This window comes from Taudactylus pleione, unplaced genomic scaffold (genome assembly GCF_031769625.1).
Source record: "Taudactylus pleione unplaced genomic scaffold, aTauple2 ptg000156l, whole genome shotgun sequence".
In the NCBI taxonomy this organism is placed as follows: Eukaryota; Metazoa; Chordata; class Amphibia; order Anura; family Myobatrachidae; genus Taudactylus; species Taudactylus pleione.
In genome coordinates, this window is record NW_028284558.1 from 3620675 (window position 1) to 3645296 (window position 24622).

General features: G+C 40.0%; 1 protein-coding gene across 4 annotated transcripts in view; it reads left to right on the forward strand.

The window, feature by feature from the left end:
- Positions 1–24622, forward strand: part of SLC4A10 (solute carrier family 4 member 10) — a 297890-nt gene that overhangs the window by 179199 nt on the left and 94069 nt on the right. For 3 of the 4 annotated variants that reach the window (XM_088474821.1, XM_088474819.1, XM_088474822.1), the window contains exon 7: positions 16602–16693. In XM_088474821.1, coding sequence (XP_088330947.1) covers positions 16602–16693 — 92 coding nt within the window. The remainder of the gene's footprint in view (positions 1–16601; positions 16694–24622) is intronic. The other variant, XM_088474820.1, reaches the window with a different exon arrangement.

Sequence of the window (24622 nt, forward strand, 5' to 3'; positions counted from 1 at the left end):
TTAAACTGTTGAGACACCATGCAGAACCACTTGGCAACACTCTAATGATTAATTAGGCAATTGGAAGTTTCCAATTAACTTAATTAGTCCAATAACTACAGGTAATTTAGGTGTTTTTATTTTATTTTAAATGGCCTCAAATTTCTCCAAAATCCACTATTTTGTTGCTTTATGCACCTCAAATTTAATTAGAGTATTATGTAAAATAATGGCCTTATATATATTTTTTTCCATTTTTGAAAGTCATCTCAAAGTACTCCAAATTTGTTTATTTTTCCATTTTTATTCATATAAAAGTAAACAAAAAATGTTTGCATTTTGTAGTTTTTTAACTTTTTTAAAAAAATGCCCAAATCGGCCATTTAACACCATTTTATACTTCCAGTACTTTTCTTATGCCCACTAACAGCCTTCTGTATGATTCTACAAATAAAATTGTCAGTTTTTTGGGGTCCTGGAAAGTCACCCCACTTTTTCATGCACTTCTCTCTTATCGCACTTGGCTGACAAATTGCAAACCCCTACTGCGAGTCCCATGAATAGGAATTTTTAATTGGATTGGAGAATTCTTGGGTGCACACAATTGTGCAAAGTCTTTGAGTTTCATGAAACAAACTCGCTTCTTGAACCTAATTGGATTGACCCCCAAGAGTCAGTGTACCGTATTTCTAGAACACCATGTGTCAGTGTGCCGTAGTTGTAGGATACCATGTGTCAGTGTGCCGTAATTCTAGTGTACCATGTGTCAGTGTGCCATATAGCTCTAGGATACCATGTGTCAGTGTGCCTTAGTTCTAGGATACCTTGTGTCAGTGTGCCGTAGTTCTAGGATACCATGTGTCAGTGTGCCATAGTTCTAGGATACCATGTGTCAGTGTGCCGTAGTTCTAGGATACCTTGTGTCAGTGTGCTGTAGTTCTAGGATACCATGTGTCAGTGTGCCGTAGTTCTAGGATACCATGTGTCAGTGTGCCGTAGTTCTAGGATACCATGTGTCAGTGTACCGTAGTTGTAGGATACCATGTGTCAGTGTGCCATAGTTGTAGGATACCATGTGTCAGTGTGCCGTAGTTCTAGGATACCATGTGTCAGTGTACCGTAGTTCTAGGATACCATGTGTCAGTGTGCCGTAGTTCTAGGTTACCATGTGTCAGTGTACCGTAGTTCTAGGATACCATATGTCAGTGTGCTGTAGTTCTAGGTTACCATGTGTCAGTGTACCATAGTTCTAGGATACCATGTGTCAGTGTGCTGTAGTTCTAGGATACCATGTGGCAGTGTGCCGTAGTTGTAAGATACCATGTGTCAGTGTGCCTTAGTTCTACGATACCATGTGTCAGTGTGCCGTAGTTCTAGGATACCATGTGTCAGTGTGAAGTAGTTCTAGGATACAATGTGTCAGAGTTCTCTAGTTCTAGGATACCAAGGGGAAAATGTAATAGCCTGTGACTTGAAGGCACCGGCAAGTTTCTAGTGAGTCTGCTCAATGTTTTAAAGAGGCAATCATTTTCATTGGCAAAACCAACAAAATAGAACTCTCAGGCTTATTATTGACAACAGAACCATGAAACTGTCAAAATCAAGACTTTGTGCAAAATGATATCCACAATTGTACTCATGATGATAATTCTATACTGTTTAAGCTATATTTAGACATTAATTTAAATTAGTTTGCAATAGTGTTCTTTCAGTTTAGATAAAATGTAATACATTGCAGTCAGCATTAATTGTAAATCAATTTTCTTATCTAAAATTACAATAATGCATGATGCAGTTGATGCCAGAAGACAGAATAACTTTCAACGCACATTTTAGTGTAGACATCACTCGTTCACACATATTCAATTCCCAGGGAAGAGCACTGGTGATGTTCAGTAATGTCTTGCCTGGTGGACTTTGTTTTTTTCCATTTAGGTAGACACCAAGGGTATTTTCACAACTCACTGTAATAAGCGGTAAAGTTCAAAGTCATACAGCGAAGTGAAGATGTCCGGCAGCACATCACCGACAATTGAATTGCCCCCAATGACTTTCCTGGTTAGATATGCTATTTACTGCAGTGAATGCATCCAGTTGTCCTTTTAATACTCTTCATTTTGTAGTTATGAAAATGAAAATAGTAACGTTCAGAAATATATACTTTTAGTGTAACAGAGTTTGCTGTTTTGTATTTTTCACTTCCTGTTGGTCTCAACAGTATTTTACTCAGATTTCAGAACAATACCTAAATATTATTGTCTTTGACTATTTCAATCTACTAGAATGGGATTTAATCCAGGGCCAGTGTCAACATGTGTTTGCTTAATCAACATCAGTCACTATCATAATAGCCCAATGTGTAACATTATCACTGAACTTTTGTATCTTTTATGTTATTTTTCATTAACGCTCTTTGATGTGGAGGGTTGGTGTCATAGACCAGGGCTCAGATCAAAGGCAGCAACAGCAGAAAGCAAGATGGGACACTATACATTTGACTTATTGAAAAATAAAAACTGTATTATTAAAACAAATATAACGTTATTAAATCAATTAATTAAAAGAAAATTCAAGTTATCCATAGCAAGTATAATAATATAACAATCTTGGTTTGGCGGAAGCTTTGTAGCTTTTGTTAAAGGCATTTGTAGAAATACAATGAAATACAAACCACCATTCTTTATGGTCATTGGTTAGAGACAAGAGTTCAAGAACAAGAGGTGCCGTCAATTATCAAGCCAAATATTTTGATTGCAACCCATTTTTTTTTACTAATACTATATGTGTAACACTATACTACAGTACAGCAAATGTTCTGTAGCTGGGACTATGACATTGCAAAACTTAGTAAATAAGGGTCTAATTATGATGTATGTTTTTTGTCATTCATCGTTATCGTTCTTTATTTTACTCTGTCTTTGTTGTATGTGTCTCTAACAGGCTCATCATCTCATCTCTGTTCCTCCCTCATCTTCCTCCCCCTGGCCTCTCTTAAAGTTCGTTGAAGTTTTTGAGGTAGTGTAAAAAAATATGTGTTTGGGTTGTAGATGACTATTGCTGTCTTTGTTTGTTAGTTTATTGCATGCAACTAACAGGTTCACAGAAGTGTAATGTTCTTCAGGGGCAGACTGATTGCAGTAGTCCATTTCTGGTATTAAATAGGCTTTTATTCACATATGCTATGGCTCCTATCAATGGAAATAGGGTTACCAGTTATGATACTGCTCCCTAAAAGTGTCATTTTTAATAACAACAAAGGTCCTCTGATGAGATCCTCTATATAGAATTTAGCTGCTTACAGTATGTAAGAGGGGATTAGCGACAGCCTACTATCTTGGCTAATAATAGTTTGCCTAACTTTGCCCCAGTTTTTGAAAGCCAACCAACCTGCTCCTGAATTCAACATTTACATGAATCAAATAGTTGTCTGCCATATGTCAACTTGTCTAATTATATAAACCTATGTCCACTGTTTCACTAATATGTGTCCTCTTTGTTTTGCATGCATGCATAGTATGGTGCTCAATGAAACCTGTTTCTAACAGATTTGGGGGGGATGTATCAACCCTGCTAAAGAGAAAAAGTGGAGGCATTGCCCATAAGAAGCAATCAGCTTCTGGCTATCATTTATCTAGCACCTTCTGTAAAATGACAGCTAGAAGCTTATTTGTTGGACCACTTTGCTATTACTCAGCCAAGGGAGTGGGATCACTCAGAATTTTGCCTAAGAACATGTGCCATAAATAAAGAATGGTACCAAAACATCCTTCAAGAGCAACTTCTCCCAACCATCCAAGAACAGTTTGGTGATGAACAATGCCTTTCCCAGCATGATGGGGCACCTTGCCATAAGGCAAACATGATAACTAAGTGGCTCGAGGAACAAAACATCGAAATTTTCAGTCCATGGCCAGGAAACTCCCCAGACCTTAATCCCATTGAGAACTTGTGGTCAATCCTCGAGGCGGGTGGACAAACAAAAACCCACAAATTCTGACAAACTCCAAGCATTGATTAGGCAAGAATGGGCGGCCATCAGTCAGTATGTGGCCCAGAATTTGATTGACAGCATGCCAGGGTGAATTGCAGAGTTCTTGAAAAAGAATGGTCAACATTGCAAATATTGACTCTGGCCCTGATTCAGAGCCAGACGCTCTGACCAGAGCGCTCGCTCTGAATCAGGGCCGTTCTAGTTACATTTGGAGCGGCCTTTTGGACGCTCGCATAGATGTGAGTTACCACCCACAGCTTATGCGAGCGTCCATGATGATGGTCACGATGGTCAAGACCATCGCGACCATCGTGCTTACGATGAGACCATGCGGTAGGGTCTCGCTTCCGCAAGCCCTGGAGTGATTTTGGCTCTAACAGAGCCAAAATCACTCCCTCTGACATCACTAGTGATGTCAGTGGGGCCGGACCCAGACGGTAGGCGTTCCCATCGACAGCACGCCCCCTTTGGTGCGAGACCCGGAGCGACAGCTTGGCTGTCGCTATCCAGGTATCGCGCATGCGCACGATGGAGTTCCCTCCATCGTGCGCATGCGCATTTGGGTACCATCGACCCGCTTGCGAGCATCCTGCGCTCGCTCGCGGGTCTGAATGAGACCCTCTTTGCATAAACTTAATGTAATTGTCAATAAAAGCCTTTCACACTTATAAAATGCTGGTAATGTTACTTCAGTATACCATAATAACATCTGACAAAAAGGCCTAAAAAAACACTGAAGCAGCAAACTTTGTGAAAACAAATACTTGTGACATTCTCAAAACATTTGGCCATGGCTGCACATCCCGGACAAATAGGTGCACTTATAGAAATGTGATCTCTGCATGCCCACACTGCCCTTTTGTATTACCTTTACTTTGATAACTGTCAGGTACATTTTAGAATTATTGCTTATGAGCTCAATAATTATAGAAAATATTGATAATTCATTATGTAATGCACAGTGATCTTTGGCAGATTAAACATAGTGTAGATATAGTCTAATACCCTGTATAATATTTTATATACATATCTTTTTTTGGGGATCACTAAATTATATTGAAATAAGATCTGATTCTGTGTTGGACGCAAAGTGACCACAAGTGCAGACAGTTGCGGCAGACATATATACTACCTTCTGCTAATGTGAGGAACAGTATGGCTTCATGCATAGGGCCCCAGCCCTCACCCAGAAATATGCGCCACCTCAGTGTGCCAGTTGCAGTCCTTGACTGCACTGGCTGCACTGTGACTGCCAGTGGCTTCCCATTGGAAGCGTTACCTGCCAGTCACACACATGACAGGCAGCCCCAGGGGGTGGTGTCTTCTCCCCCTGGGATTGCGAGTTCAAGCTTCGATTAGTAGAAAGCGACATTCAGTGGTAGTCGCTGCTCTGCCTTTTGGGAAGCCATACACGGATTCCTAAGGGCTACAGCCGATGCAGTCCCTAGAAGGTTGATGCTAGATCCGAGTGGGAAGAAGGACCTGTGACGTCAGGGAGAGGGGCAAGACCAGTGAGCTCGCAGTTTTTCTATCCACGTGGACATAGAGTGAGAATAGCAACCTGTGGCAAGGACGTGCAGTCATGGGGAGGCAGAGCCTCCCCTGTCATACTCCTTGTCAGACTGTAGAGTTTTGACTATAAAAATTATTAGAATAATACAAAGATGTTTATAACCTATATATTATTCTTTGTATTATTCTTGTTTGTTTTTATAGGCAAAAAACACCAAAATTGTAGCACTCCCTGGAAATACAGGGAGAGACGAGAGATGAGGCAGTAAGGGCTCAGCCTCACCTCTGATAGCTCAGACACTGCCTGGAGCGGGGGCTGGGCCACAAAGCAGCCAAAAAAACACAGATAAAAAGAGCTAATGGAGGCATGCCTCACTGTGAAGGGACGTGCCTTAAACTCTGATGGACACCTCTGACGATCAGGTGACACACAAAGGAGAAAAAGGTGAGGAGGGTCTGCTGCTAGGGGGAGATATGTGTGTGTATGGGGGAAATCTTTTGTGCTAGGTGGGATCTACTGTGCTAGTGGGAGATATGTGTGAGAGGGATCTGTGCTATGGGGAATCTGTGTGTGAAGGGGTAGATCTGTGCAAGTGGGGTAGGTTCATACATGTGTGTGTAAATCTGGCTCTGATACTACCTAGTGCCTCCCCATCCACTGACCTCACCACACGTCCCTGGATGCAAGCCACCATGCCTTAAGCGTGGCAAGCGAAGCGAGCCTGCAAGGGTACACTTTGGGTCCCAATCTGAACTTTACTCCTCCCCCCTACCATCGCAGATAACGTGGTTGTAACGTCAGAGGTTCCTCAGCCCAGTTCACTTTAGGCCTATCCGTCCCTACGGAATGGGATTGAAATGCCGCCAGTTCAAATCCCAACAGTGGCTGCCTGACAGGATCAAGATCCCGACAGAGGCAGGTAAGTACCCTAACCCCCCTGTCCCCCCCTAGCCCTCCCTTAGTGGTGCCTAACCTCCCTCTAGGGGTGCCTAAACCTAACCTCCCCTTACCGCTCCTTAAACCTAACCCTCCTGGAGGGGTGCCTGGCCCTAGCCTCTCCTTGGGGGTGCCTAACCCTAACCCTTCCCCCTAGGGGTGCCTAACCCTAATCTCCCCCACCCCAAACCTAACCCCACTAGACTCTTTAATCCTAAACCACCCCCCCGCGTGGGTAACGCTAAGGGCGCCACAGACTTACCTTCATTCGGGATGTTGTCCTTGGCGTTCCGGAGTTGGGATTATGATAGGCATGGATATTTCAAAGCCTAGCCTATCATAAATCCCTAGCCAGCATTCCACTGCCGGAATTGTGACCGGCGGCTGCACATGACTACATCCCGTCCCTGCAAGCTGCTATTATGCACATGACTACATCCCGTCCCTGCAAGCTGCTATTATGCACGGTGACACTACCACATGTGCGCATGCGCCAATCCCGGCTCCTGCCATAGCTATTGCGCTAGTTCTGGGACCCAGCCAGGCCAGCAGCAGTAACAGCACCCCAAGGTTAGGTGGTAGGAATTGCTGCTGCCGCCCACTATATTTCCATACATAGCTGCAACCCTCATAATTATTATCAGTAGCTACATGACCCCCATGCTGAATACAAAAGATCCCTCAGAAACAGGCATCAATTCTCTGCACGCACGCCTCAAACTACCACGGAAGACTGGTTACACGCCCACCACACGCCCATGACAGTGCTACAAGATTAATCTTTTCCATAGATATGCAAGGGCCCGTTTCATGGATGGAGAGATTTGCTGACAGTCTCTTGTTCTGCACCAAGGTACATATTTATGGTGCGGCACATGTGCAAGCTTCAGTTGGTTACGCTGTCTGCTGGTGGTCGTGAGAAGCGTCTGCAGACTCAGCTGCACCCGACTCAGAATCAGCCCCATTATTAGCAGAACATATGCTCCCAGCCTTGTCATTTAGGATATTTTATCTCTGAATTGAGGGATACTGTATGACTACTATTTTAAGATTTTCTATTTCTCATGATTTATATGATTAAGATGTTTGCTAAAGGCAATAAAGCATTATAAATATTACATGTTACACTTTGCAGTGTCTGTCAATAGTCAAGAAATCAGTCACTACATGTGTGTGGCAATGGGAACATTACTATAATCACTCATACAAGTTGTTTTCTACCAAAAGTTGACAGAACCTGACCCAATACTGCATTGAAAGAGGCATGATCAAAGCTATAACATGGACTTCATTTATATACAGGTTGAGTCTCCCATATCCAGAATGCTTGGAACCAGGGGTATTTTGGATATCGGAATCTTCCGTATTTTGGAATATTTGCATACCATAATGAAATGTCTTCGGAATGGGACCCAAATCTAAAGACAGAATGCATTCGTGTATTACATACACCTCATATACAAAGCCTGGAGGTCATTTTATACAATATTTTTAATAATTTTGCGCCTTAAATAAAGTCTGTGTACATTGAACCATCAAAAAGCAAAGGTGTCACTATCTCAGTCATGCTAAAAAAATTAAGTTTTTCAGAATATTCCGTATTTTGGAATATTTGGATATGGGAGACTCAAACTGTACTTGTCATGTTTTCTGCACTAGTAAGGGTAAAGGAGCCTAGGCATGAAGACTAAAATAGAAAAATTAATATTTAAAATGTTATTACCCCTGCACATTGGAGGCAACCTCTTTATCATTTTAATCAGTATCCAATAGATTGCAGCCTTACAAGTAACTACAAATGAATGACTTTGTGTCTCACAATGATGTCACTGATTCCTAGTGAATGCTTAGGCTGCATTCTCACAAATACTGGCCCAGCCCACAAAATGGCTGCTTACACCAGTGGTTCCCAAACTGTGCCACAGGGCACTTGCAGAGGTGCCGCGGGTTGGCGATCTAGGACCAAATGAAATTTATTGTCGTGGCTGGCAATCATAAAATATATGGGCAAGCACAGCCCTGTACACCTTCACCTAAGGATGACAAATAAGCACAATATATTTCAAATAATAACGTTTGCTTAATTTCTTACTTAGAAACTTTTGGCCTGTGGGTGCAGAGAAAAAATGCTGATATACAGTACATACTAGGGCACTACATTTCAAGAATGTTTGAAAACCACTGGCTGAAATGAGCGATTAGATTTACTAGAGTAAGTAGCAGCTTTTGTAAGCCGCCGATTCTCTACTCTTTTGTCCCAAAGATTTAAAGTAGCAATAACATTAAATGCGAAACTTGTGTGGTTTCGCATTTTTATTATTGGCGCTTTAAATTTCAGGGTCAAAACCTGAATATTGATGCCTACACAACGATTTAGTAAATTAACGATTTTAGTAAATGATTTTCGTTCATTTTTTCAAGGGAAAAATGAACGAAAATCGTTTACTAAAATCTAGGGGTGTGCACCGGCCACTTTTCGTGTTTTGGATCTGGATCTTTCTTCGTGTTTTGGATCTGGATTGGTTTTGCCAAAACCACCCTTCCGTGTTTTGGGTTCTGGGTTTTATGTTTTGGATCTGTATTTTTTTTAAAAAAAAGCATAAAAACAGCTAAAATCACAGAATTTGTGGGTTTTTCTGCTCCTATGCTATTATTAACCTCAATAACCTTAATTTCCACTCATTTCCAGTCTATTCTGAACACCTCACACCTCACAATAGTGTTTTTATGTCCAAAAGGTTGCACCGAGGTAGCTGGATGACTATGCTAAGCGACACGAGTGGGCGGCACAAACACGTGGCCCATCTAGGAGTGACACTGCAGTGGCAGACAGGATGGCAGTTTGAAAAACTAGGCCCCAAACACTACATAATGCAAAGAAAAAAAAGAGGTGCAAGATGGAATTGTCCTTGGGCCCTCCCACCCACCCTTATGTTGTATAAACAGGACATGCACACTTTAACAAACCAATCATTTCAGCGCCAGGGTCTGCCACACGACTGTGGCTGAAATGATTGGTTCGTTTGGGCCCCCACAAAACAAGCTGGCAATTAATCTGTCCCTGCACAAACTGGCTCTACGGAAGCAAGATGTCATCCTCATCCTCCTCATCCACCGATTCCTCACCCTCTTCAGTGTTGTGTACATCCTCATCCTCACAGAGTATTCATTCGTCCCCGCTGGAATCCACAACCACAGGTCCCTCTGTACGTTCTGGAGGCTGGTCTCCCTGGAAGAGTTGATAATTCATTTTTATGAACATCATCTTCTCCACATTTTGTGGAAGCAACCTCCTATGCCTTTCGCTGACAAGGTTCCCGGCTGCACTAACCACTCTTTCGGAGTACACACTGGAGGGGGGGCAACTCAGGTAAAATAGAGCCAGTTTGTACAGGGGCCTCCAAATTGCCTCTTTTTCCTGCCAGTACAGGTACGGACTGTCTGACATGCCTACTTGGATGCTGTCACCGATGTAATCCTTTAACAGACAGACGCATGCTTGTCGCTGCTGCTTTGAGGATGCAGGTGCGGTTACAGCCCACACAATTCACAAAGACAGAAAAAAAAAGAAGACTTTTTTTATTGTTTGTGGAGCGCACTTTGAGGGTTACACCACCCTTTAACAGACAGACGCACGCTTGTCGCTGCTGCTTTGAGGATGCAGGTGGAATCTAGACGGGATTTGGAACCGGGGACACACTACCTCCATCAATTGTCTAAATCCCACTGCACTAATGGCGGATACCGGACGCACGTCTAACACCAACATAGCAGTCAAGGCCTCAGTTATACGTTTTGCTTCAGGATGACTGCTGTCGTACTTCATCCTCCTCGCTAGGGACTGTTGGAGGGTCAATTGTTTAGTAAAAGTAGTGGTGTTCCTACTTCCTCTCTGGGATGATGAACAACTCCCAGCAACAGCACTAGGAGGAAGTGGTTCTTGATCTTTCCCTATTTTATTTTTATCGGAGAAAGTTTGGTCCTCCATTTATGTTATATTGATATATACGTGCGGCTAAGGCGCACACAAACACAGAAAATATTTTTTTATTTTTGCTGGAGAGTAGTGCACTTTGTGGGTTACACCACCCTTTAAGAAATGAGCCAGCCGGCCCTTTACTTATGGGACACAGGCGCATGCTTGGTGCTGCTCCTTTGTTGATGCACGTGCAGCCACAGTGCACACAATTCATAAACACAGAAAATATTTTTTTATTTTGTTTGGAGTGTACTTTGTGGGTTACAGCACCCTTTAACGGACAAGCCAGCCGGCCCTTTACTTATGGGACACAGGCGCACGCTTGGCGCTGCTCCTTTGTTGATGCACGTGCAGCCACAGTGCACACAATTCACAAACACAGAAATTTTTTTTTAATTTTGTTAGCAGTGCCCTTTGGGGGTTACAGCACCCTTTAGCGGTCAATCCAGCCGGCCCGTTATTTATGGGACACAGGCGCACGCTTGGCACTACTTTGTTGATGCACGTGCGGCTACTGTGCACACAATTCACAAACACAAAAAAATATATTTTTTTATTTTGTTTGGAGTGCCCTTTGGGGGTTACAGCACCCTTTGTTTTTACAGGTTTCATGTATTTGCCTCCAGCTATGCCCAATTTGCACATACAGTTTTTCGGTCTGGCAGCCTGAGCGTTCCATCTCAGGGGGGAAGCTGTTAAACGTACTATGTTCCAGTTTGAGATAGGTCAGACTTGTCACATATGCTGCATGACTACCCGATCTGCATCGATGTTTCCGATGGTATGTGACGTCGGACAGACATGAGAAGGCAGTAGTGGGCGTCTCCAGGGTTGGAATGGGCCACAAGAGTACAAGTGAAATCCCCAATGGGCCAGACTGCCTGTGGGCCCACCCCCCCTCCCCTTGATGTCAGGTTCTAGACATCAAATTATAGATTGTTACACAGGTTCTCAAACTCGGTCCTCAGGACCCCAAACAGTGCATGTTTTCCCGGTCTCCTCAAAGACCCACAATTTGAATAATTAGTTCCACCTGTGAATCTTTTAAAAAGTGTGTCAGTGAGTAATAAATACACCTGTGCACCTGATAGCTGACCTGGAAAACGTGACCTGTGTGGGGTCCTGAGGACCAAGTTTGAGAACCACTGCTCTATTAGACGGTCAGTTACCTGGTGGAGCAGAACCACTGATCAACATAGCGGTTTGGTTCCCTTATATAGAAACTACACCAAAATTTGTCTTATGGTTAGCCAAGCATCTGTGGTGGATGGCCACACCCCATCTGGTGGAAGACCACTCCCCTTAATCATGGGTCCCTACCACTGCATTCCTCCAGTGGGCCCTCCATGTCCAGTCCGACGCCGAGAGTCTCTATGCTTGAGTAAGCTTTGGAAATATTAGCATATTTTTGCATCTGCTTTCCGTGCTTAATCACAGTTGCGATTGCATTAGCGTCCATTTCTGAATCAGGCCCTTCATGTGGTAGTATGTATATAATGACATTGCTATTACTATCTGCTATTAATTTCTCTCCCACCTAGTATCCAAATAGCCTTCCTCATTCCTGTGCTACTTTGTTTGCTTATCCTTAATTACTTGAAATATTGACTCCTAGATCCCTTTTCATCTCAGTAGTTGACATATTAGCAGTGTTAATACTATAATCAGCATTTGTGTTATTGGGACACAATCTTGACCATTTCTTCAGTATCTGGATCCTCATTTTATTAGTCACTTATCTAGAGCATCTGCATTTGTTTGTATTGTCCTCAATAATACATACTTTCAATAATATTAAAAATGTCACCAGTAAGATATTAAGGAGACCTAGCATATGCCGGATCACATCAGCTTGCTGGCTGCTCAGCCTCCGTGCTCTGTCCGCAATCTATACTTACCCTCCCTCGTGCAGAGCGGTGGTCTTCAGGCTTATGTCTCTTCTGTCGCGCAGCAGTGGGAGCAGTTGGAGGGGTGGTGTGCACCCCGGCTCCCAGTGGGCACGCATGTAGGAGACTGGACAATCCTTGCCGGTTTATTAAATAGATAATGGTTCAAGTACAGAGCCCTGGTGTGCTCCACTGGTAATCTCTCCCTTTGCTGATTGTTTCCTATTAACTACAACTCTGTATCCTTCAACCAATATCTAGTGCACCCAACCACCTTTGAACCCAATCCCAAACATTCCAATTTATTTATCAGTCTGGGATGCGGGCCCGTAGCCTTAATAAAATCTAAATAGCTTCATCTGCAATATCACTCTGCTCTAATACTTCAGCCACACAGTCAAAAAAGATGATCAGATTTGTTTTATATCATCTCACACCAATAAATTAATTTTGATTGCATGAGAAACTCTAATGATAGGATTATTTATCTCCATACTTCCCATAATTGTAACCTACTGTTTTCCGATAATAGCGTGACATTTATTTTTTCATGCAAATTAGGCCACTGTATATTGTGATTTATGACAGATCTTTTTATTCAACTGTATTTTCCTTTGCAGATCTACAGGTTTACAAATATAAACAATTAGATGGAATGGAAGTGTAGCAATATCTGTCAGTGCGCCTCTTAGCAATATCAGATTATTTGTCAGTATACCTCTTAGAAGTGAGTGATAGGTGGCCAAATTCTTTTGACATCAAAGATTACAATTTTCTTGGGGGTGTCACAGGTTAAAATAACCATGAAAATATTCTTGGGGCTTATTCACCACCAAGCGTCAGCCAGATGCCTCTGCAGACACTTCATACCTATTTATATTGCAATGAATGAATGTCTGTGCACAGTTTAAGGACTTACATGGTGCATAGGTGTAATTTCTGTATTTAACCATACTTGCCAATTGTCTGGTTGACCCCTCCGGAACAGGGCAGCGGGGTCGGCGCAGCAGCAGGCATTGTGGCGGCAATGGTGAGTTGTGTGGGGGCATGGTGGCGAGATTGCATCATCGTGGCTCCACCCCCCGCTATACAATGCCGAGATTGCCAGCCTGTAAAGCAGGAGGTGGAACTACAATGACGAGATTCAGTGCGAATCGCTTCATTAGCCCCCAGGACTGCCCTCTCTTGCGGGTGGCCGGGAACGCCACACGATTTTTGGGAGCTTACTTGCCATTCTGGGAAAGCAGGAAAGTATGCATATAACAAGATGCAGAATTTTTAACAATTTGCCAATTCTCCATAAAGTAAGTGGTAATAAAGCAGGTTACCTGATTAAAATACGCCAAACCTGCAACCTGCAGAGTCCGGTATATGTGTGTGTATATATGTGTATATATATATATATATATATATATATATATATATATACCAGCCGTGTAGAGAATGCACTCGCCAGGACTTCTCATTTCAAGAGTAAAAAACTTACTTTAATGATCACATCATATTCAAAGGTCACAAGTCAACGTTTTGACGGCACAGGTGCGGTCTTCTTCAGGACACCACCAGTGAGACACAGGACTTATATATATATATATATATATATATATATATATATATATATATATATATATATATAAGTAATGGTGACAAAAAAGCGCCTCCTGGTGCAATACATATGGAATCTTCCATGTGATGATTAAATTAATTAAAGTCCACACGTATCGTGTAACAAGGCAAAAAGTTTTAGTTTTTGCCAACATAAACTTTTGATGTATTTCTCTCCCACCACAGATTCTTGTAGTCTTGAAGTCGTGTTTTTCAATAAGGACCATACAAACAGATGGTAAATAATTTTAGAAGGTATACCAATACTATTTATTAATTAAGCATATATCCACACATACATTTCAGTAAAAGAAGTCAAACTTATCTGGACAGTAGAAAAAATCCCTCAGGTCTACAACAGTCAAACAGGAGGAATGCCTCAACGCATTTTGTCCTTTCATAAATATCAGGACTTCATCAGGAGGATGTTTTTACAGTGATTCTAAAACCCATTTTATACCTAACATACTAATTGAATAAATTACAGGTGTGGCTAGCTACACCAAACAGGAAGTGATGTAATTTGCATATGCCAAATACAGAAAAAATTGCCCCAAGCAAAATGGCTATATTAGTTCAAAATCGGAAGTAGACAAAAAAAACAAAACTCCTTTCTGATGTAGCCCTTTACATCAAACATTAAGCGTCTATATAGGAAAACCCCGATTAAGTAGATGCTTCATACAATTGCACAGAGAAACATTTATCACATATATAATTTCCTCATTGAAAACGGCAGTTCTAAGTCGTGACTCAACCAACATGGCCACTATAAGGAAGTGTGGCATCGAACTGCTTAACCTTTATTAGCTTCACGCCACATCAAAGATGGCCTGGGCTGTCAGGCGAGAGCATCACATCACAAGCCACATGATCCACTTCGATTCTTGCCACACGCAGTATCACATACAGTTTTCTGAACCTTTTCAAATGGCCGTGGACCGGAAGTGGGGATTCCATTCCTACCTCCGATATTCATGTAAATGTCCTTATTTCCTATACGGGTGTATTTCACTCGATCTGCGTCATCCCAAATATATGATACAATCTGTTTTTCGTGCAAAAATGTTTTAGTTCTTTTCTGATTCTTTTTCGATAAGTGAGGGCAAAGCTCATTCAGGCGTCATCTTTAATCAGGTATATAGAATACCTCCAGAATAAAAACAATTAAAAAATAAACATATATTAATACATTTGGCATAAAATCTAAAATAGTTTAACATTATAAAACTTTATATATAAACCGGGAAATATAATAAATAAATAATTTTCTAACTTATTTTTTATAGCTCTAACATGCTCTTGTATACGTAGTTTCAATGGGCATTTGGTTTTGCCTATGTATTTAAGCCCTTAATAAGGCTTAAATACATAGGCAAAACCAAACGCCACCGCTAGTGCTGATGCCGAGCTAACGCTGATGTCACACATGACGTCTTCCAAAATTGCCGCCATGCACTGCGCATGCGCAGGTGCCATTTTTTGGTGCAGTTTTCAGAAACAAACCTCCCCCTATTCAGGGAATAAATAGAAGGCACTCCATAGACCCAATACCACTCCTGAAGAAGTCCCTATAAGACAAAACGCGTTGAGGCCACCTGACCCAGGCTTTCTAGATATTGGACACATATACCTAAGAGGACTGGGTAAGCTCTTAAAAGATAAGCACCTTTCCTTTTTACTGTTTGTGTGTTTTCCTAAAATTGTCTCCCTATGTCATTGTATCCAAATAAAACCTGTGGTAAAATGTACTAACGGGGATCATTTGTATCTATTCAAAAGCTTGTGTGCATTCATTACACAATCTTCCAAGAAATAATGAGGAAAAAGGGATACTAGAAGATACTTTGGATTCACATACTACAGGCTTTATATACAACATTATCTGGTACGCAGCTAATTGTAGTTCTGTCCTGCTACTCATGTAAAGAAATACTACACCATATCATCTATTTTCCTCTGGGCTTGAATGAGCTCTTCCTAAGGTGATCCAGTAGATGACATATTGTACACCCCATCCAGTATGAGCCCTGTAGCATTAGAATTCAGATAAGCTTCAAAGATTTTATTTTTGGTACGCACATAAATTTTTGAGCACAGAGTATCACTTCAACTAACAATATTACACTATGAAGCCCATGTCTTTATAACCCTTCTTCCATTTATATATATATATATATATATATATATATATATATATATCTTGACAAATATACATTAGTCTTACTGTGCTTTGGGTAATTTGCTTGTATATTTTTCTCCGTTCATTATAAGTAAGGACCAAGCAACATGTGTACTTTATACATTAGTGGTTGGTACATTCAAAAGTACAAATCAGTGGGTACAATATTCAGATAAACAAACAAACATGCTATTTTATCACTTAAGAGTAGTCAGCAGCTAAGATAGTTGTTCAATTTTCTTTATCACCTGCCAGATGATATAGTAGGACCAACTTTACAATTGCAAATGGAGCCAATACAACATTATTTGTTTACATTAAAGGTCCTCTTCTATTTTTACATTATTAAATATAAGATTTATATGTTTCTTGTATTGGTGATCCTATTTTTATTCTATTATTGCTCAGCACACATTATACTGTTAGTGGAACAATGTTGCTCTTTATTCTAATATAAAATCATTATTATTGCATGTGTTTTCTGTCCTTTCAGACACTGTGAATTTAAAATAACAATCTGTGTCCTTTAGCAGGTCAGCTTGTGTCTCCGCAGTCTGCGCCCTCTTGCATCGAACATAAGAATGATGTCAGCCGAGAGAACAGCACTCTTGATGTTACAAAGGTGAGTGGTACAGCAGTAAATCACTAAATTAGAGTAAGAATTTACTTCTTAAACATTAACTCATGCTGCTATCTGATGTATATCTAAGGCTGTATTACTGAGCTGAATAGTGTACATGAAATCATGGGAGTGTTTATACTTAATTAAATATGTCCATGCGCAGGGCATCTATTCTCAGTGTAGGTGGAGCCTAGGTGCAGCCCAGCATCTCGGTGAGTGCTGGGCACGCCCCCACAGTGACGAGGGCAGGGGTGCCACGAGGCTCCGCCCACTTTTTGGACAGTAGGTTATACTATCGAAATGTTGCGATGCAATGGCTAGTTGTCATCGCATCACATGATCTGATGTTGGAAGCCCGGCAACCATTCGATGCCGGGCTTCCTATGTCCATCCTTAGCAAGGAGAAAGCAGCAGACTACAGGTTTCTCACAGCTCCTGACATCACTGTGGGGGCTTGGCTACACGCAACTCCTCTGATACAGTTCTTACTGATGCTGGGAGGAGGCGTTTCTGAGCTGAACCTGCTAGGACATCGTGGACCACGGCCACGCCTCCTCCCTGCATCAGGGAGGAGACGGAGCGCCGAAAGTTGAAGTTGAGTGGGGGGGAGCATAGCTAAACCTATGGGGACCCTGGAAAAATTGTGCAGTGGGGCCCCCTTAGTTCTAGCTACGCCCCTGATAGTACTGGCACCTTCTAGTTCTGGATATAGCAAGACTTTTCTAGACTGTGGAAGGTACAATGGGGGAGATGTATCAAGCTTGGAGAGAGATAAAGTACCAACCAATCAGCTTCTGTCATTTTACAGACTGTGCTTGAGAAATGACAGGTAGAAGCTGATTGGTTGGTACTTTATCTCTCTCCATGGCTTGATACATATTTCCCTATATATCTTGTATCAATATGTAACTTTAGGTGATTACCGGTACCTTTTACTAGAGAAAAAAATCTGACCTAATATGAAGATGGAAAGAGCACAATAAAACTGATGCATTGTAAATACTATGCTAGTATGTACAGTGTGCCTTGTATTATTTCACAGTGAATATCTGTTTATATAGGTGTGACTCATGCAGACCCTCAGAAACAGATATACAAGTCCACTAGGAGGAATATCCTTTACACATACTACAAAATAGGTTATAATACATGTGGGGAATGAAAGCTTGTCATAAACCAGGAGGATTTGCTGGTGACCTCTAGATGCAGGACTATAATACCCCTTTCAAACAGAAAAGCAAATCCCCAGGCCAAGCATTTGGACCGTTGGGAGCTATGATTTAGACCCATTTTACCAACAGTTCGGCATCGACCCCAAAGTTCGACCCCAAATGCCAGCGGGAGACTGATGAACCCCGCATTGGCTCCTTAGACTGCCAGCAGAAAGTAATGGGGAGTTGCCGTGGCCAGTGTTCTGTACTGGGGCCATTGTTCTGTGAGGAATTGATGGGACCAGCTCCACTGATACCAGCGGTTCTTAATGGAAATCAGTGTACGGGTTTATTGGACATTGGATCCTAGGTATCCATCATGTTTGAGGACTGGTATAGACATCATTTTGCTGACATTCCAATATTACCCTTGTCAGGTCTCTTTCTATGGGGATTAAGTAATCATAGTAATCCGTATTTAGAATATATACCCATTACATTAAAGTTTCACAGGAAATAGCTGGAGTGAGTGGAGAAATAAACACCATGTCTTTGATCTGTCTAAATTCAGATGAAGAAGAAAGAGAGACTCCCCATATTCTTGTGACCAATGCAGACTTATTTAAAACCTTAGCACAGTAGTGTTTAGAGGCAGGAGGAGCAACCTATGCTACTTCCTTACATGTACATCCAGCTTGTCTAAAAGTGTATAAAAATATTGAGGAGGAAGTGCAAGCCAAGATGGGTGTCACAAACCCTATTGACTTTGATGAGTGTTTTTCAGGAAGCAACATCCCAAGTAATGAGCAAACAAAATTGGTAGTGGACCTTATTGAGCGAGATGCTGCGTTTTCATGGCATAAGTGGTACCTAGGGTCATCTACCAATGTAAGAAAAATAAAAAAAACAGCCGGCGCTGATGCACTAAATGTAGACGAAAAGAGATATGGTCAACTTAGCAGCTGTTCAACAGTGGAATACTGCAAGTCCACAACAGGAAAGAAAGAAGAGACAACTAAGATATTAGTTTAGCAATAAAGATAACCAAGAGGTAGGGTTCAGGCACTGAGAAGGGCTGTCAACTCCAAGCTGCTACTGAGTAGGGCTAGTCAGGCCCATAAAAGCATATATACACAAAGTGGGTAGTAGTGCTTTTGATGATATAAATGAATTGGTATACGTCAAATTACATAATCAAATGATAATATTTATTAAAACAAATGTAGTATAAAAAGCAATTGCTTCCACACATGGTCCTACAGGCAGCAGAGATGAGCTGTTTCTCCAATTTTGATGAAAGAATGAAAAGGGGGCAGACATATTTTGAAAATTGGGATATACCCAATAAGGAGAACAAAGAGGAGACTAACAGTGAGCTTAGAGAGGAATTTTTTAAACTGGAAGATCTCCTAAAATCAGAACATTGGTTAGACAGCACAAATTTACAGAAATATTTCAATAAGAAAATAATTCCTAGAGGTTTGTGATTATTTAAGCCTTCTATTTTTCAAAATGATAATGATTACCAAAACAAATGGGAGAACATTTTGGATAAATGCTCCCTTTCATTAATGGAATTGGTGATGTCATACAGATCAGATAAAGTCAAAATAATATAAAAAGATATTGAATTACTAAAAACTAAATTAGAACCCTGGAGCCATACAAGAGAATTTTAAAAAAGGGATAAGATGATCTCAGAGAGAGTATCAAAATTTGAACAGACACTGCTCAATCTGAAATGCAGAAAGTTCCAAAGAGATGTAGATGACTATAAAGATGGAAGAGTTAGAACGTACAGAGATAAGCTTAGAAAGGAACCCATACAACAGACTCTAGACCATGGGAAAAAAGAACAGCTACATAGGGATTTGAACCAACGAAGATACTCCCCCAGACATATGACCACCTACGAGCCCAATAGGAATTATGTAAGGAGACAGAGAGTCCTCTCTGATCAATACACACCTAGGTCCCATAGGAATGGATATAGAAGGGAGGATGAATATAGTAAATATGGAAGGGACATATATAAAGAAATATCCATGGGTGCACAACCTAAAATCAGGCCCCCCACTGCCGAGATGGAGGAAGATTAAACATCTAAGGTTTTTTTAGATCAGCGAATAAAAAGACATCCCAGAGACACAGGAACATCAAAACAGTGGATCTCAGGGACCCCAAAAAGAAGAAAAAATTTAAGCCCAGAACAAATAGAGGAGGTAGAAGACAGAGAGACATGAAATTAAAACAAATACAGAAAAAAGATCCTGTCAACACCATTTTCAACCTGTCCTCTAAACAATTATCTGAAAATGAAATCTCATTATAGAGCAAGGGTTTAAAATGTTCCCCTTCAACAACATCCAATATATTCGATCTCTTTGTTGAGCTAAATCGATTTATAAGATCACTCTGTAGAAAAAAGTTTTTTGCCAAACAAAGATTAGATAAAGAAGATGACGAGGCATCCCCAATACTATTGGACCAAGGAGATGTTCTAATGATTAATATGCTGAATGAACTTCTGGAAGAAAATGGCCATGAAGTAACTGAGACCCGGAAACTGTTTGATATTAACCAAAAGAGAGGAAAATTTAAATTAAAATCAGAATTTTACCCAATCAAATCAAAAGAGACCAGCATAGAAAACTTTTATAAAACAACCTTGGATGACTTCAAAAAAATGTGTAAAAAAAATCAATCAGGCGCAATCAATAACAACAACAAAAAAAAGGGAATTTTAACAAACGTGAAAGAAAAGCGATTAAAGATCTAATGAAAGATACCTCAATCATCATGAAAGAGGTGGATAAGGGAGGGGGACTTATAATTCAAGATAAAGCTGATTACATTAAAGAAGCCAATAGGCAGTTAGAGGATGTTATGTTCTATGAAAAAATAAAGATGAATCCAATAGAAGAGTTTTTATCTGAATTAGATTCTTTATTGGATGAAGCTATGATAGATAGGATCATCTCCAAGGAGGAGTTCCGATTTCTTTATCCCACACACCCTTCAGTTACAATTTATTATCACTTACTAAAAATACACAAATCCCTCACTTCACCCCCTAGGCGCCCTATTATTTCAGGCATTAATTCTTTATCTTCAAATTTATGATTTTATGTTGATTCCTTTTTACAACCACGGGTGTCCACTTTAAGATCACACATTAAAGACACTACTCATTTTTTACAGTTGATCCAGGACATTAAATGGAGAGATTTATACGGCTTTCTGACCCTTGATGTTCAAAGTCTTTATACTAACATACCCCATGATTTGGTATCAAATTTGGTATCAAAACCACTTCAAACAGACTAATTGCAGATAATGATCTAACAGAAAGACACAGGAAGTTTATTCGAGACTCAATATCTTACATTTTACATCACATTTTTTTTTATTTTTAGATACTTATTATTTACAGGTGATGGGTACGGCCATGGGGAACAGATTTGCGCTGAGCTATGCCAACCTTTACATGGGTGAGGTGGAGGAGCACCTGGTGTGGGGGGGGGCGGCTTTGGCACACACCTGGTCCTCTATGGCCATTATATCGATGACTTAATTATCATTTGGGATGGTGATCACTCCTCTGCATTTGAATTTGTCACTTTTCTTAATTTAAATACTTACAATTTGAAATTTACACATGAATATCACAGAAATCAGACCAACTTCTTGGATTTGACCTTAGAAATTAAAAATGATAAAATTTGCTCCTCCAATTATGTAAAAGATGTAAGGAGGTATGCGTATTTACATTTTAATAGTGCTCATTACCCCCCATGGACAAAGAATATCCCCAAGGGACAGCTATTATGATTATGACATAACTGCTCAGAAACTATAACTTTTGAGAAACAGGCAAATGGAATGGTAGACTCCTTTAAACAACGAGGTTATCTGGAATTGATCCTCAAAAGAGCTCTTGATGAGGTAAAAATTTTAGATAGAAATTAACTTCTAACAAATAAAGTTGAAAAAGTAGTTTCCATGGATATTCCGGAACATAGCTTTTATATCAACATATAACAACCATTGTTTGGAAATTAAAAGTATTATAAAGAAAAATTACTATATACTTAAACAGGACCATATATTAAATGACCTTATCCCAAATAAGCCTGTTTTTATTTTTAGAAAAAACAAATCATTGAAAACCCTACTGGCACCAAGTTTCCTTAAACCTATGGACAATATAAAAGAGAATATTTCGAACCATTTTTGGTTAGAAAGTAAACCAAAAGGTTTCTATAAGTGTGGGGGTAACAAATGTCTGACATGCAATCATGTACTGAACAAAACAACATCAGTGATGACCAGTGTGGAGAATAGAAATTATGAAATTAGGAGCTTTATTAATTGCAATACCCACTTTGTGATCTATATGCTTTTATGTGAGTGTAATTATAAATATATTGGTAGAACAACTAGAAAATTGAAAACTCGCTTCCTGGAGCACCACAGAAACATCATTTAAAAAGTACGTTCTCATAGTGTATCCAAACACTTTTGTGATGTTCATAACAGAGATCCAAGTAGCTTGAGAGTAGTAGGCATTGAGTCCATTCCACTTACCAGCAGAGGGGGGGATAGATACAGAAATCTATGCAGACAGGAGGTCTTCTGGATGTTTCAGATGAATTGTATTCATCCGGATGGTCTCAATGAAGCAGTGGAATTAAATATGGTGATCTAGATGCTATCAAATGCTTAGTTCCATCAATATAGTAGGAGGTCATCTGGTTTTTAGGATTTATCATATGTGTAGATATATGGGTATAGATATCTGTCTACATATACCCTTATGAATGACAGTTCACACATATATCCATTTTGGATTCCAATATTAATCCTTGATATCTGTGTATGTACCTACATATTGAATTATTGAATTCTCAATGGGAAGGCACTTATGGTCTGGGAAACCATACTGGACTGTAAAGCTATATGCTTCCCTTTGGATTATATATTTGTGTTATACATGAAGAGTCTAACAAATCACAATATTAATGATGAAAAAGGTCACCATGAATATTTTAGAAAAGAAATGTAAGATCATGTAAGTAGAATGAGTTTTAGGTCTGAGTGTAGCTAGTACTTGGAATAATAAAGAAATAATTCCATATGTCTCTATATTGGTTAAGAATGATGCTTTTTAGAAGTTTCTATCAACTAATATTATGTACATCAAGTTAAATATCCTATCTATAGTGTGAGTGTCTGATTTATGGCTCTCCAGGAAAACACTGTATTTGTATATATGTGAATGTATATGTGTGCCTGTGTGCATGCATGTTTATATGTGTGTATATATGCATATGTATGCTCAATTTAGTTGTTGCCTATGTGCAACCATTGTAGATAATTGATATATACCTCTGAGATCTGTCACGCATATATTGAATCAGTCGAATAAAATTAAACTAAACGTGGTTATATTCCGATATAATAACATGGCTTTCTAAATTATATTGGTTTTGAGGAAACAAAACCAAAAATAAAACTAAGTTTATTCATTATTCTTTAGACTACGAGCTATTGTTCTGAATCATGTGATTTAAACTACACTACCCAGAATTCTATGCCACAAAAGACTAATGTTGATAGGCTCAAAACGAGTGGCATTATAAGTATGAAATCACTTGATCCGAACGAGCTTGATTGCCTTCTTAACTATGAACTCGCTATTTGATCATATTGATACAAATAGCGATTATGAGATACTGATTTAACGTAACATCAAAAATGCTGATAGAGGTCACGTGACATAAACACGTGGTCATTTAAACCAATAATAAGGGAACTACATGTTCTTAATGCTGTTTAAAAACTACAAATATGGAGTCTCCCAGAATCACGTGACGGAGATCATGTCACGTAACCGGGTTTAGGACTCAGAGAACGAAAATCAGGTAAAACCATTTGTGATATACTGAGTTTATTAATTACCAAAAGTTGATTGTTTATATGTATTTGGATTAAATATCTGAATAGGTCTGCCTCCGATCCTTATTCTTAACAATATTTGTAATGTATTTACTAATGAGCTGATTATTGTGACCAGGTGTCAATAATTATGGATACCTGGGAGGGTATAAAAAAGCCCCATTAGATGCATAACCTATACCTTTGAAAAAGCTGTCATTATGTACAGCGAAATGCGTCAACACAACAAGGACACCACCCCAATTTGCCTAAGTGACCTCACTTACAGCGTCACCATTGGATTGAATACTCTGAACCAGCTCACCGGCCATACCCCATTTGGGGCTCCCGTTTTGGACACTCATTGCCTGGATCATTGGACCATAATACAGATCCACACCGTGAACTTTGGAGGCCTCCAAGTGCAGCATATCAAGTGTGTATGTCAATAGGAGCATTCCCCCTATCGGTGCTAGGAACGTTAACTATACCATGAACAGTCCTATATTCTACTGATCCAAGTACCACTTGTTGCTATTATATCATCTATATGGGACAGTGAATTTCACAAGTGATATTGTCTATCATTGAGATATATATTCTATCCGGGAGCATTATAGGAACAGATATCATATGTCTGTATGGACATGCAATTGGGGTGGATTATTGTCCTAATATTTTAGCTTGCTGATATACAGCTCATTTTTATTGTGTTTGTTATTAATTGCTTTTAATACTACATTTGTTTTAATAAATATTATCATTTGATTATGTAATTTGACATATACCAATTCATTTATATCATCAAAAGTGCTACTACCCACTTTGTGTATATAAGATA